The following is a 14,370-nucleotide window of genomic DNA, read 5'->3' as shown; positions in this document are numbered from 1 at the left end:
TATTGTATTTATTCTATACACTCTCAGAAAATAAAGCACATTATTATACCTTAAGGGGTACAACGGCTTGTCAGCGGGGCAGTATCCTCTGACGTACAGTACTTATTTGTACCTTTTATATACTGCTTGGAAACATATACCTTTTTGGCCCTAAAAAGGAACACATAGTTACCTTGAAGTCCAACAATAAACCCTGAAGGGTACATTAGTGTACATTGTACCTTGGGGGACAGAAATGGACTCCCTTTTTCTGACAGTGTATAAGTCAGTGATAATTCCATAAACATCAATGTTCATTTTATTTATCAGTGTTCATTCTACATTTACTGTTTGGCATCTCTATCTATAATGTTTGTGAATTGTTGTCTAACCCATAACTTCTTCAATTTTTATTCACATGTAATAATCTGTAACAGCACTCTCAACTTCCGGGTCTTTAAACAAATGGCACACGCGTTGTCCAATCACAGCTCAGGTAAACGCCTTTTCGTGACGCCACACACGCCGGTACGTGTGCCAATGAGGAAAAGCCAGCGTACTAGTCTCAACCAATTAGCGTCTTCCAACGAGATGCCCGTGGACCAATGGCGAGCCTCCACGACGGGAAAGCACTGACAGCTTATATACAGGCGCCGTCATTCATCTCAGTGCATTTCTCACAGCGACAGGAAGTGAAGAGTTATAAAGATATAGAGTATAAAGAGAGCGGTATTAACAGAGTCTCGTTCATCTTCTACAGAATTTACGGTAATTTTTTTTTTTTGCATGTTTACTTTATCTTACCGTTAGAACTGTGATTCATGCTTATTTAAGTTAAATAAGAGTGCGTTAACATTATAGAAGGTGGTTAAAATTTAAGCAGCAATACAAAATTTGTTACTTAAGACGTAAAGATAATAAAATTTGCAATAACATAACTAGCATTGCATTGATGAGCGGTTCAACTAGCGATTTCCGTTTGGTCTCGCGCACGTTCTAGGTCTTTCTATAGCTGGTGTTAACGGTTTGCTAGTAGCTTAGCTTAGCTTGGTTTAGCTCGGAAAAAAAGCAAGTTAGAAAAGACAGTTCGTTGTTTTAAATCAAGTGATCAATTAACAACTAATGAATACCCTAAAATGGTATTTCTAGCGACTTTAATTTGATTTACATGTTCGCTATGTGAGCATGAAAGCATCATGCTAACTTGTTAGCTTTGCAACGCAAATGGTTTTAGCTTCTTCGGTTCTGCTTTGTATTTTTTTTTTCCCCTTTCGGGCAGCTCGTTACTCGAGTTTATTAGTCAGCAGTTAAGTAGCTTGAATGCATTTATATTTATCTAATTCATTCTAGTGGTCTATGGGTCACTAGTTTTTTTTTTTTCCTCACATTGAATAAGCCCACGTGACTTCTGGGCGGCACTTGCTGTTCCTTTTTAATCTAATCTCATTCTATTTTTTTTTTTAATTCCTTAAGAGTGAAGTCAAATCGGATATTGATCCCAACATGAGATTTCTGGGCTTGTTTCTGCTCGTGGTCGGCTGTGTGTACGCCGACGATGATGACCGGAAGGAAAATGTCGGCACTGTAATTGGCATCGACCTTGGCACCACATACTCCTGGTGAGCATGCAGTGCTTTCCTAATTTATCAGCCTATGCTCATTTTTTTTTCCCCCAGATTATTCATATCTCATCTTGTTAAATTCTTCTTTAGTGTTGGTGTGTTCAAGAATGGCCGTGTTGAGATCATCGCCAATGACCAGGGTAACCGCATCACTCCGTCCTACGTGGCCTTCACTAGCGAGGGTGAGCGTCTGATTGGAGATGCTGCCAAGAACCAGCTCACCTCCAACCCTGAAAACACCATCTTCGATGCCAAGAGGCTGATCGGTCGTACATGGAGTGACTCCTCTGTGCAGCAGGACATTAAATATCTGCCTTTCAAGGTGGGTGTTTGTCGGTTATTAGGTGTAGGAATATTGTAGAGAAGTCTGAAACTTGACTGATTTTATTTATTTGAACAATTCTAGGTTCTTGAGAAAAAATCCAAGCCCCATATTCAAGTGGAGATTGGAGTTGGTCAGTTGAAGACCTTTGCCCCTGAGGAGGTGTCTGCTATGGTGCTTACGAAGATGAAGGAAACTGCAGAAGCTTACCTGGGAAAGACGGTATGTTGTGTGGGATGGGTTTTTTTAATATTTAAATCACACTGCATATAGAGATCTTGCATGTGACGTCACAGCCGATCCAGATTGTAACAGACGCCATCTTGTCGGTCAAACGCCATATTTCCGCCTTCTGGTTCTACTTCTACCTTTTCTTCTGGAAAACCCTACTATGTACAATTCTACTACAAGCGCTCCCTACCTGTGCACGTTTGTTTTTTTGTGTGTATTTTTGCGTGTTCGTCTGTACCGGACTTCAGTATCCACTACAGCCGTATGGACTTACTGGACATTGGTTTCCAGCAGAAAATGATGGTTTGTAGCGATTTCCATTGCATGCACAACATTCCAGACGAGATGGCGAGACCAGCGGGGTCTCCGTGGATTGTTATCGGGTCTGGCAGGCAAAGGAGGCGGCGTCGGGAGAGGAAGCAAAAGCGAGGCTGCAGAGCCGGCCTGTTGACTAAGCTCAGAAAACAGCCACTCAAATCTCGATTTGGAATTACAGCTGGAATTACCTTATTCTATTCTATAATCGGCTGGTCAGTGCTATACTAGATAGTACTGATATATCTAGTATCAGTACTAGTAATACTTAAGTAATACCCGTCCAATGAGGATTATTTTCTTGTTTACAAGATGCCACATCTGAGGGCAGCTGACAAATCCTGAATTTCTGTAAAGATAACTGTCCAGAGATTTATAAGCATGCAGTGCTTTACCACTGAACAGCGAGGGAAAGTTAATGAGGTAATTATACACGTCTGGGTATTCCACCTCTGGCAGTTCAATATCCACTGACGCGGTCGTGAAAACTACGTCCGGTAATCGATAAGGGTCACTAATCTGTAGGTCGTTTATTTTAGACATGCATCTAGTTATCTGTTCATTAGAAAAATGAGCCGTGTAGTCCGTCGGTTGAAATTTATCCATTTTGTACACAAGTGCAGCAGTATTCAGCGGTGTTTTTTACCGACAAGATGGCAGCTGTGTACTTTCCGGTCACGTGACTGCAGAATCTCTATAAAGGAGTAATGGTAACTTTTTTTTTTTTTTTTTTTTTCCCCTTTTTTTTTAGGTTACACATGCTGTGGTCACTGTCCCTGCCTACTTCAATGATGCTCAGCGCCAGGCCACCAAGGATGCTGGTACTATTGCTGGCCTGAGTGTGATGAGAATCATCAATGAGCCGTAAGCCCTTCCACTGTTTTCTTTCTTCTAGAAAGCTCTAATATTGAAATTTTTTATGTCAAGACACTTAGATTTCCTGTGTCACTGCAGAACTGCAGCTGCCATTGCCTACGGTCTGGACAAGAAGGATGGTGAGAAGAACATCCTGGTTTTTGACCTCGGTGGTGGTACCTTCGATGTGTCCTTGCTGACCATAGATAATGGAGTCTTTGAAGTGGTGGCTACCAATGGAGACACTCACCTTGGTGGTGAAGACTTTGACCAGCGTGTCATGGATCACTTCATTAAGCTGTACAAGAAGAAGACTGGAAAAGATGTGCGCAAGGACAGTCGTGCTGTCCAGAAGCTTCGTCGTGAGGTCGAGAAAGCCAAGAGAGCCCTGTCCTCTCAGCACCAGGCCCGCATTGAGATCGAGTCCTTCTTCGAGGGTGAGGACTTCTCTGAGACCCTGACTCGTGCCAAATTTGAGGAGCTCAACATGGTAAGACCTTTCTGCAGTCTCTGCTACTTGTTGTTCATGATATGAAACTGGACCTCCTCTAATAATTTTCTGCTCCCATCACAGGATCTGTTCCGCTCCACCATGAAACCCGTACAGAAAGTCCTGGAAGATGCTGACCTTAAGAAGTCAGACATCCATGAGATTGTCCTTGTGGGTGGCTCCACTCGTATCCCCAAGATCCAGCAGCTGGTGAAGGAGTTCTTCAATGGCAAAGAACCATCAAGAGGCATCAACCCTGATGAGGCTGTGGCTTATGGTGCTGCTGTGCAGGCTGGAGTGCTGTCTGGAGAGGAAGATACGGGTGAGATATTTTGAAGAAAAATCAAGTTGTTGTAAAACCTTCAGTTAAAACAACTTAAGCTAATGTTTGATCACATCCACAGGAAACATTGTGCTTTTGGATGTGTGCCCCCTGACTCTTGGTATTGAGACTGTTGGAGGTGTGATGACCAAACTCATCCCCAGGAATACTGTTGTGCCCACCAAGAAGTCTCAGATCTTCTCGACAGCTTCTGACAACCAGCCAACTGTCACTATCAAAGTTTATGAAGGTATGATTTTGTAAGATTTGTCTTTGTGCTAAACTTGGATAAGTTTGAGCTGTCCCTTAATCATAACTTTTTTTTTTTTTTTTTTCCCCTCTTCCAGGTGAGCGTCCTCTGACCAAAGACAACCACCTCCTGGGCACCTTTGACCTCACAGGCATCCCTCCAGCACCTCGTGGTGTTCCTCAGATCGAAGTCACATTTGAAATAGATGTCAACGGCATCCTAAGGGTCACGGCTGAAGACAAGGGCACGGGCAACAAGAATAAGATCACGATCACTAACGACCAGAACCGGTTGACACCTGAAGACATTGAGCGCATGGTGAACGACGCTGAACGCTTCGCTGATGAAGACAAGAGGCTGAAGGAGCGCATCGATGCCCGCAACGAGCTTGAGAGCTACGCTTACTCACTCAAGAACCAAATAGGAGACAAGGAGAAGCTGGGAGGCAAGCTGTCCTCCGATGACAAGGAGACCATCGAAAAAGCAGTGGAGGAAAAGATTGAGTGGCTCGAGTCCCACCAGGATGCTGAGCTTGAAGATTTCCAGGCCAAGAAGAAGGAGCTGGAAGAAGTTGTCCAGCCAATCATTAGCAAGCTGTATGGTAGTGCAGGTGGTCCACCACCAGAAGAGGGCGGTGATGAGAAGGACGAGTTGTAGGTTGCTGTGAGATTCCATTTTGAATGTTTGGTTCATTTTCCTTTTGGCCCTCCTGATATGCCCTTGCCCTCTCTGGAGGAAAAAAAAAGGGGACATGTACATAGTTGTTGGATTTGATGGACAATTGTGAGGGAAGGTATAAAGGGGTGGGACAATCATAAACACAATTTACTTCTGGAAAGGACTTTGAGCATCTAGAGTGATGTTGCTCTTCACCAAGGTGGAGATTTAGTCAGCCTGGATTGAGGCTTGCTGCTGTTCTCAGGCAGTTGGAGAGGGGTTCTGTGGATTTGGGTGGGTGGGGCTAGAGTTTAGTGGGTGTGTTGGGCTCTGGGCAAATGTCATTGTTCACAAACTCAAGTTATTTATTTAAATCTGGCAAATGTAGAATGTTTCTACTGCAACCTCCTGGGAATAAATGTTTGATACAAAACTACTTGCTGTGTCCTGTTACTGATAATCCAGGTGCCATAAATGCTTCATTTTGTGGTATTTTAGTTTTACTTCACCATTGGTTTGTTTAACATTTAGCCTGACTTTATTTCAAGGTGAACATCTGTTTCTTGCTCTTAAGGCAGTTTTCATACTGTCCTAGTTCTCAAGGTAAACAATTAGATTTGTCTTTGAGGCAGTGAAACAAAAGGAGACTCAAACTGAAAGTCTTTTTATGCTGATAAAGGACAACTTCTGCTCTTTTGGTGCCTTTAAATTCTCAAGGTCCACATTTGGAAGGTGGCTGTATCTCTGATTAGTAATACCGTGTAAATAGATCATGCTTTTGTATTGAAGACTAACTTTCCTTCTGCCACTATACTGTGGACGTCATGTTAGTTTCATCTATGCAGCTAATTTGGGCATCTAGAGAGTGATGTTGCTCTTCACTGAGGTGGAGATCTAGAAGGTTGTCCCAGATCTCTGGTACCAGCCTCCAGAGGTTTGGGACAATGCTTGAAGTGATGTCACTTCCCCCTGATGAAGACTCTGGATAGAGTTGAAAGCTTGGGTAAGCGAGCTTTTTATGCAGTAAGGAGTATTAATCCACTTATTACTGTGGATGTTTTAAAAATTATGCCTTGGGTCTTTCTCACCATTTAGGCTTAAATGTTTCAAACCTTGTTTTTACACGTGCTGATGTGTTTGAAAAAAGTACTAGTATTGACTTGAGATCAACGTGCAGAATTTCTGTGAAATACAAACTGAAGCAAATCATATTGAAGTTATCCTGATTTACTAGACACTGTACTTTTTATTTAACTTATTACCTCAAGTGCATATCTTGTATCACAGCTGTGTAGGTTTACACAGACCAATTACACTTTAATTTAGTCCCTATGACTGTAACAACTGTCCTGTCTTTATCTCTAAAGGTAAACTCCTTGGTGATGGGTCTTTTTTAAAAATACAAATGCTTCCCAAGTGAAATGTTAACTCCCAGAGCTTAATCTCTTTTGTAAAAAATTTAGTAGGAAATGTATTTCCTGTTTTCTCCATGCTCACTGGCTGTGCACGCTGATTGGCTACTCTACTAGGCTATTGGGTCATATACCATAAGTAGAGAAAACCAAAATGGTGGTATGTGTTACTGAACCAACTGAGGATGAAATAAAAATCCCAAAAAATAAAGGGGAATTTTTTTTTTTACACATTGCTACTGGCATTTCACTGGTTTGTTTACATTCTAAGTGGAAATGATTGTCAGATGGTTTGCACAGCATTATCAAATTTGCTAAAAAATGCTCTTTCAAAATCCAGTGAATGAATGGAATAACTCATTTTATCCACAATCTCATCACACATGGCTTACAGCCAACTTGATTACATAGAATAACTTAAATTTTTAGCCTTGTTTCCTTATCGTGTTCAGTTTTCTTGAATAAGCACCTTTTAAACAAAATTCACACCTTTTAGCAATGTTCTACACAAAACAACCTTTTGCCTTGGTGTTTTCACTACTTTTAAAATAACCATGCATAAATCTCTCTGTTTTCTGTTCTGAAACCTGAGTGGCTGTGTTCCTTATATGGTTATTAGTTAATTATACCCACCCTTTAAGGTATAACTATTTTATCAATCTTTAAACATTTACAGACAGGTTTAGTCAAGTGTTTATGTATAAAAACAAGTGACTAAAGAGCATCATGTTAACACAGTCACTAGACAGTCGTTGAAAATGAGTCCCTGAGTATCCATGCCTCCGAACACGAAGCACAGATGCTTCGTTTCCGCCTCACGCCTTTCTGTTTTGTCGTCCGCCACACTGACGTCGTTCCTTTCCCGCCAAGGCACCACACACATGGAGTGGTCCAGTCGGTCAGGTGGAAGGTCACCTTCGAATTTCATCAGAGTCCAGCGCTGTTTATCTGTGATAAGAATAATCTTGATTATCAAGGCTGTTCGAGTTGTTAATACGAATTGCTCACAAGTTTACACACCCCTGCCAGAATTTTTCCCATTTTTTAGAAAATATAAAAGTGATCAGAGCAGCTGCTAACTGTTCTTGGTAAAAAGGCACTGTAGCCCTCTTCAAAGTGACTTGGTAATGATGAGGGCCACTCCAGCACTTTCACTTCCTTCCTATAGACCCTTTTCAGTCACGTGACCTTCGTAAACGCGACCGCCATTTTGGACATGTAGTGGACTTCGGCTCGAATCGGTTTGAATGCGAAGAAGGCGACAAACATAAAAGAAAAAGGAGCGAGATGCAGAAAACTGTATTTACTAGGTTTACTGTAATTATGATCTGGCAGCTATTTACACCGGATCCAGTGTAAATAGCTGCCGGAGCCAACGTCCGAGCTTGCCGGAGCGCGCTCCGGCCGGCCGGCCGCGAGCTAGCGCGCTCCGGAACCTCGGACATTGGCTCCGGCAGCTATTTACACTGGATCCGGTGTAAATAGCTGCCAGATCATAATTATAGTAAACTAGAATGGAATGTTAACAGCAATGTAATGCCTTTTCTGGCTAATTTTATTCGTCTTACCTCCAACAAAGTGGTCACTACACAAGCGTTGGTATGCCGCTATCCATCTTCTCCGTCGGTCAGCATCTACCGGGATCTGATAAAATGATAACCCTTGCCTTGTTTGTTGATGGTTACTACATCCAGGTGCACAACAATATAGTGGCATGATGGAAGTCTTGCTGAAAATAAACACTTTCTTTACTGCCGTTCCTCAATGTTGGCTGTGGTAGACTACTGGTAGTACATGTCCAAAATGGCGGCCGTGTTTGTCGTGACGTCACGTGAAAAGGGTCCATAGAGCCTCCAGCTTGGCCTTGTGCTCTGGATTGCAGTCATGTTGGAAAGTCCATGTGGGTCCCAGACACTGAATTTTCCTCCAAGATTTTTTGAGGTGGTGATGTGATTTGCCAAATTTGGTTATTTTGACCAAATTTCCTGTGCAAATGCAGCTCCAACAATCGCAAAACAGAGATGCACCTCCACACTGTTGACTCCTCTCCAAACATAACATTTATCACTAACCCTAAAGCCTCCCCCCCCATCACTCCAGGTTACTTAAAATTCTTTCAACTTTTCTAGATGCTGTTGTTATTACGGTGGTGGCATGAAAGGGCTTTTTTTCTGGAAACTTTACCATTTTCGTTAAAACATATCATGGTACAGTCAGAATGATCCACCACATTCAGCCTGTATTTGAGAAGTTGTTGTTTGAAGGCTTTTCTTTGCAATTATTTCAATAATCGTTCTTAACCTACCTGATCTTGTCTTGGCATCCACAGACTCACTGCTTATCCACTTCTTTATCAGAGTTTGAATCTCTCTTTAACCTTTTCCTAATTTATAGTGTTGAATTACTTTATCACACGTCATGACAGTTCTTTTGCTTCCTGTGTTTTAGTATCCAGCAAATTCAGTGCATGCACAGACTAAAAAACAATTTCTACACATATGTAAATATTACGGGCGGCATGGTGGTGTAGTGGTTAGCACTGTCGCCTCACAGCAAGAAGGTCCTGGGTTCGAGCCCCGGGGCCGGCGAGGGCCTTTCTGTGTGGAGTTTGCATGTTCTCCCCGTGTCCGCGTGGGTTTCCTCCGGGTGCTCCGGTTTCCCCCACAGTCCAAAGACATGCAGGTTAGGTTAACTGGTGACTCTAAATTGACCGTAGGTGTGAATGTGAATGGTTGTCTGTGTCTATGTGTCAGCCCTGTGATGACCTGGCGACTTGTCCAGGGTGTACCCCGCCTTTCGCCCGTAGTCAGCTGGGATAGGCTCCAGCTTGCCTGCGACCCTGTAGAAGGATAAAGCGGCTAGAGATAATGAGATGAGATGAGATGTAAATATTACAAGAACGTAAAATATTGATGTCACGTTGTTCGTGTTCGCTTGTACATACCGCTCTGAAACTTGTACATGGAATTGCTTGCTCCGTCTGCCGTCATCCCTCCAAAAATATAAACATTTTTCCCCAAAACCACAGCGGAGTGAGCTGCTGTTCCTGGAGGAACGTCTCCTTTAGCCTTCACACGTTCCCACTTCATGCTCTCTGAGGAAAACATTAACACAAAAATATACCACAAATATTTCACCTTATTCAGCGAGTGGTGTGCTGTGTACCTGTATCCAGGGAGAACATATCAGAGTAGAACTTCTCTCCTGCCATCCCTCCGTGGATGTAGATGACGGATCCGACGGCTACGATCACGTGACCGTGCCGTGATGAAGGAGGCTTTCCTTTACTCTCTGGCTGTGACCATGTGCAGGTTACTTTAGAGAGAAAGAAAAACACACAGAATTAGAACGTGTATGAAGTCCAACAGCTTATACGTTTCTACAGTTTCTTTCATGAAGAGGAAAAAAGTACAAATTTCGAGACCTATTACTATTTTCTTCTTTGATTTTGTTGTATTTTAAAATGATCTACAGTACACATTGGATATAAAATCAATCTACAGCAGGGTGATATTTTAAAAAGGTGTCCATGATAATATTTTGTGTGCTTTATATAATTTTAGCCTGTCTAACAAATCTTAAAACAAACAAACAAAAACCATCTTTTTTGGCTTTCAATCCTCTTCTTTTAAAAAAAAAAAAAAAAAAAAAAAAAAAAAAAGAGTCCAAGAATCTAAAAGGATACTTGATGCATAAAAACCCCCCCTCTGTTACAGAAAATACGCACAATTCAAATATTTCATTAATTTCTCTCATCAATAATGCATTTCATGTAGATAGTTTCACATAAAGTAGAGACCTGTGTCAAAGACGTGCACTTGGGGGTCAGTCACGGGCGTGGCCCCCGTCTCTCCACCTGAGAAGACGAACAATCTGTCTTTAACACAGGCCGAGTTAGTGTGGTACGTCCTTGGGCTCGGGCGTGTCCCTTTCACCTCCACTGTCCTCCATGGAACACTGTCTGTCCACAGGAACATAAAAACACAGCTACGTGATAAAATCTACATTAAAATCCATTCATAACACAGCACAGTAATTACCTGTGGTGCGTAGAACCTGAACGCAGTTCCGGTTAGTACTCTGTTCAGCTCCTCCGAACACCCACATGCTCTCAGGGTCGCGCTCGGACACAAAGCTACAGTGTTCATATCTTGCCTGTAGACCTTCCCAATCAGGGATATCCCATTCATGTCTGTCTAAAAGATTGATGATTTTGATTGAAGTCAATTGTGGAACACAGTAATTTCTATAAACACTTTTATTCAGGAAGCAAGTGTGTTTTTAATTCAATGTGACGTACAACTGAAGTAGAATCTATTCATATAGCTGATGATCTTGTCCAAGAGTCATGAGACATTTAAAAAAAACCCAGAAATATATTTAAAAACTAGAAAAGCACTCGGAGAGCGCAGACCTCCGCCAAGAATCCTTAAAAAAATTCCGGGATCCAGAAGGTGATCCGGATCACCGCCAAAATTTAATGGATTGTTACTTGTGCCCAGTCACACCTCTGGAAAAAATTTCAGAGCAATCCGTTCATTACTTTTTCCATAATGTTGCTAACAGACAAACAAACAAACCAACGCTACCGAAAACATAACCTCTTTGGCGGAGGTAAAAATGTTTCATGTGCGCAATTACTAAGGCTGAATATGACAAGACGTTACCGAGATTTATAATAGAGGAGTGTGAAAAGCTGCCGCTTGGATTGGCCCCACCGACAATCACGATCCGTCCTTTTCCCTCACTGGCTGAAGGAACGAACATGCAGGTGTGTCCGACGCTGAGTCCAGGAGCTTCACCTCGGGGCACCAGAACATACCTGCAGGTTATAAAGAGGGAAAAAAAGGTCACTAAATCACAGCAGTGGCAGATGGGAATAATAAGAAATAAACTTGGTTTTTGTGTGTGTGTGTGTGTGAGAGAGAGACGTACCACTGCTTTTCTTTGGGCTTATCTTCTGGGCCAAGGATGGGCAGAAGCTCCATGAGTCTGGATAAAGCACAAGAAAGATAAGAGTGAATCACATCAGTCTGTATAAGATTCAGAAATGAGAGTCGACTCCCAAAAAGGCGATTCAGAAATGAGAGTCGACTCCCAAAAAGGCGATTCAGAAATGAGAGTCGACTCCCAAAAAGGCGATTCAGAAATGAGAGTCGACTCCCAAGAAGGCGATTCAGAAATGAGAGTCGACTCCCAAGAAGGCGATTCAGAAATGAGAGTCGACTCCCAAGAAGGCGATTCAGAAATGAGAGTCGACTCCCAAGAAGGCGATTCAGAAATGAGAGTCGACTCCCAAGAAGGCGATTCAGAAATGAGAGTCGACTCCCAAGAAGGCGATTCAGAAATGAGAGTCGACTCCCAAAAAGGCGATTCAGAAATGAGAGTCGACTCCCAAAAAGGCGATTCAGAAATGAGAGTCGACTCCCAAAAAGGCGATTCAGAAATGAGAGTCGACTCCCAAAAGGCGATTCAGAAATGAGATTCGACTCCCAAAAGGCGATTCAGAAATGAGATTCGACTCCCAAAAAGGCGATTCAGAAATGAGATTCGACTCCCAAAAGGCGATTCAGAAATGAGATTCGACTCCCAAAAGGTGATTCAGAAATGAGAGTCGACTCCCAAAAGGCGATTCAGAAATGAGAGTCGACTCCCAAAAGGCGATTCAGAAATGAGAGTCGACTCCCAAAAGGCGATTCAGAAATGAGAGTCGACTCCCAAAAAGGCAATTCAGAAATGAGAGTCGACTCCCAAAAAGGCGATTCAGAAATGAGTCGACTCCCAAAAGGCGATTCAGAAATGAGAGTCGACTCCCAAAAGGCGATTCAGAAATGAGAGTCGACTCCCAAAAGGCGATTCAGAAATGAGAGTCGATTCCCAAAAGGCGATTCAGAAATGAGAGTCGATTCCCAAAAGGCGATTCAGAAATGAGAGTCGATTCCCAAAAGGCGATTCAGAAAAGAGAGTCGACTCCCAAAAAGGCGATTCAGAAAAGAGAGTCGACTCCCAAAAGGCAATTCAGAAAAGAGAGTCGACTCCCAAAAAGGCGATTCAGAAATGAGAGTCGACTCCCAAAAGGCGATTCAGAAATGAGAGTCGACTCCCAAAGGGCGATTCAGAAAAGAGAGTCGACTTCCAAAGGGCGATTCAGAAAAGAGAGTCGATTCCCAAGCGGCTATTCAGAAAAGAGAGTCGATTCCCAAGCGGCTATTCAGAAAAGAGAGTCGATTTCCAAGCGGCTATTCAGAAAAGAGAGTCGACATCAATAGCATACACACTATTTATTGCACTACACGGCTTTAGTGGAATTATTTTTATCCTACGTTTTATGTGTGATTCCTTTAGCTAACATTTACGCACGAACGAAGCGACAGGGAAAATGACAGTTTCAGTAACGTTAGCAACCGGAAGTTGTCTGTCGTGCTGTCTAGTTAACTACGTAATGAATTAATTTATATTATTATGTCTATCAGACGCAAAAATATAAACTTACCTTTCGTAATTAACGATAAAACAGATTACAAGTAGAAACTTTAGCGAGCACTGCTCAAATCAAATATGGAGCGGCTGCGTCCCAAATGACTCCACAGTGATGCATAGTGCACTACGCAGTGCCGCGCTGTCAACCTGAAACACAGAACACATATGGAGGGAACAAAAAGACATTTGAAATCCAACCGAACTTTGTTACCCAGGGCAACTCGCGCTTCTTCTACGGCAGTCAATGTTGTATGTGTGTGTGTGTGGGAGACAAATGGCTTCTGTCGCCATCTAGCGAATGACTATAGAAACGCATAAACAGGCCAAACTTTCACAGGTTTAAATTAAAGCTACTTAAATTATTTTACTCCATAATAGTAATAATCATAATAATTTTTAGCCACATACATTGCTTATTTCTTGTTTTTACTCTGTAGATTCCATCAAATACAGTGATATAATTGTATAAATAGGTGAATACCAGCTGTCGCCTCACAGCAAGAAGGTCCTGGGTTCGAGCCCCGGGGCCGGCGAGGGCCTTTCTGTGTGGAGTTTGCATGTTCTCCCCGTGTCCGCGTGGGTTTCCTCCGGGTGCTCCGGTTTCCCCCACAGTCCAAAGACATGCAGGTTAGGTTAACTGGTGACTCTAAATTGAGCGTAGGTGTGAATGTGAGTGTGAATGGTTGTCTGTGTGTCAGCCCTGTGATGACCTGGTGACTTGTCCAGGGTGTACCCCGCCTTTCGCCCGTAGTCAGCTGGGATAGGATCCAGCTTGCCTGCGACCCTGTAGAAGGATAAAGCGGCTAGAGATAATGAGATGAGATGAGGTGAATACCAAAACAATTTAACACACCTTTCCAGCCAAGAACCCATGTGACAGAACATCTGTATGCAGTGGCTGAATCCCAGATGGACATGTAGTGCACTACACTACACAGGCTACTGAGGTAATTAGTGCCTCCTTTTCTCTTTGCCTCCTGAGGATAATGTGGAACACCAAATCCTAAATCAGGAGGATGTTTCTCTGTGATTCTAAAGCACCACATGAGGTCAGTGTTGGAGAAGTAATGAGTGATGGATGGTTTTCAAACACCATCCATTGGGACTCCAACTCAGAATTAATGCATTTTATCTGAAACGATTTGCCAGATAAAGTGAAACCCACTACACTGCGATGATGATGATGATGATCTACTCTGAGAATCACAGACATGATATGGACCGAAACGTACAGTGAGGACACTTTTGAGTATCAGCCGTGTGTTCCTGAGTGATAGGGTGTCTGTATCTCACACAGGAGACATGAACATCAAAAAACAGATTATTTGTCCCTCCGTCCTCCACTGCCGCTTTTTATCCATCTCTGTCCCCTCTATTCACCCCATCACTCTCCTTCCACCCTCTATTCACCCCATCACTCTCCTTCCACCCTCTA

The 14,370-nt window shown here is 42.8% G+C and overlaps 2 protein-coding genes across 2 annotated transcripts; one reads left to right on the top strand and one right to left on the bottom strand.

Moving 5' to 3' along the window:
• Window positions 1-638: 638 nt before the first annotated feature.
• Window positions 639-5,479, top strand: hspa5 (heat shock protein 5). The gene is made up of 9 exons (XM_060912151.1): window positions 639-747; window positions 1,453-1,598; window positions 1,692-1,923; window positions 2,008-2,145; window positions 3,221-3,333; window positions 3,424-3,814; window positions 3,899-4,136; window positions 4,219-4,386; window positions 4,484-5,479. Exons 2-9 carry the CDS (start codon window positions 1,483-1,485, stop codon window positions 5,041-5,043), a joined length of 1,956 nt encoding a protein of 651 aa, XP_060768134.1. The 5' UTR covers window positions 639-747; window positions 1,453-1,482; the 3' UTR covers window positions 5,044-5,479.
• A 1,320-nt stretch (window positions 5,480-6,799) lies between these two features.
• Window positions 6,800-13,170, bottom strand: rabepk (Rab9 effector protein with kelch motifs). The gene is made up of 8 exons (XM_060912152.1): window positions 12,949-13,170; window positions 11,391-11,447; window positions 11,123-11,277; window positions 10,496-10,651; window positions 10,255-10,416; window positions 9,621-9,770; window positions 9,400-9,549; window positions 6,800-7,403 (listed from the first exon to the last, which is right to left on the bottom strand). Exons 2-8 carry the CDS (start codon window positions 11,441-11,443, stop codon window positions 7,180-7,182), a joined length of 1,050 nt encoding a protein of 349 aa, XP_060768135.1. The 5' UTR covers window positions 11,444-11,447; window positions 12,949-13,170; the 3' UTR covers window positions 6,800-7,179.
• Window positions 13,171-14,370: the final 1,200 nt, after the last annotated feature.

The sequence above is a fragment of the Neoarius graeffei genome, chromosome 28 (genome assembly GCF_027579695.1).
Source record: "Neoarius graeffei isolate fNeoGra1 chromosome 28, fNeoGra1.pri, whole genome shotgun sequence".
In the NCBI taxonomy this organism is placed as follows: Eukaryota; Metazoa; Chordata; class Actinopteri; order Siluriformes; family Ariidae; genus Neoarius; species Neoarius graeffei.
Note: the sequence above shows the minus strand (reverse complement) of the source record. Positions and strands in the feature narration are given on the sequence as shown.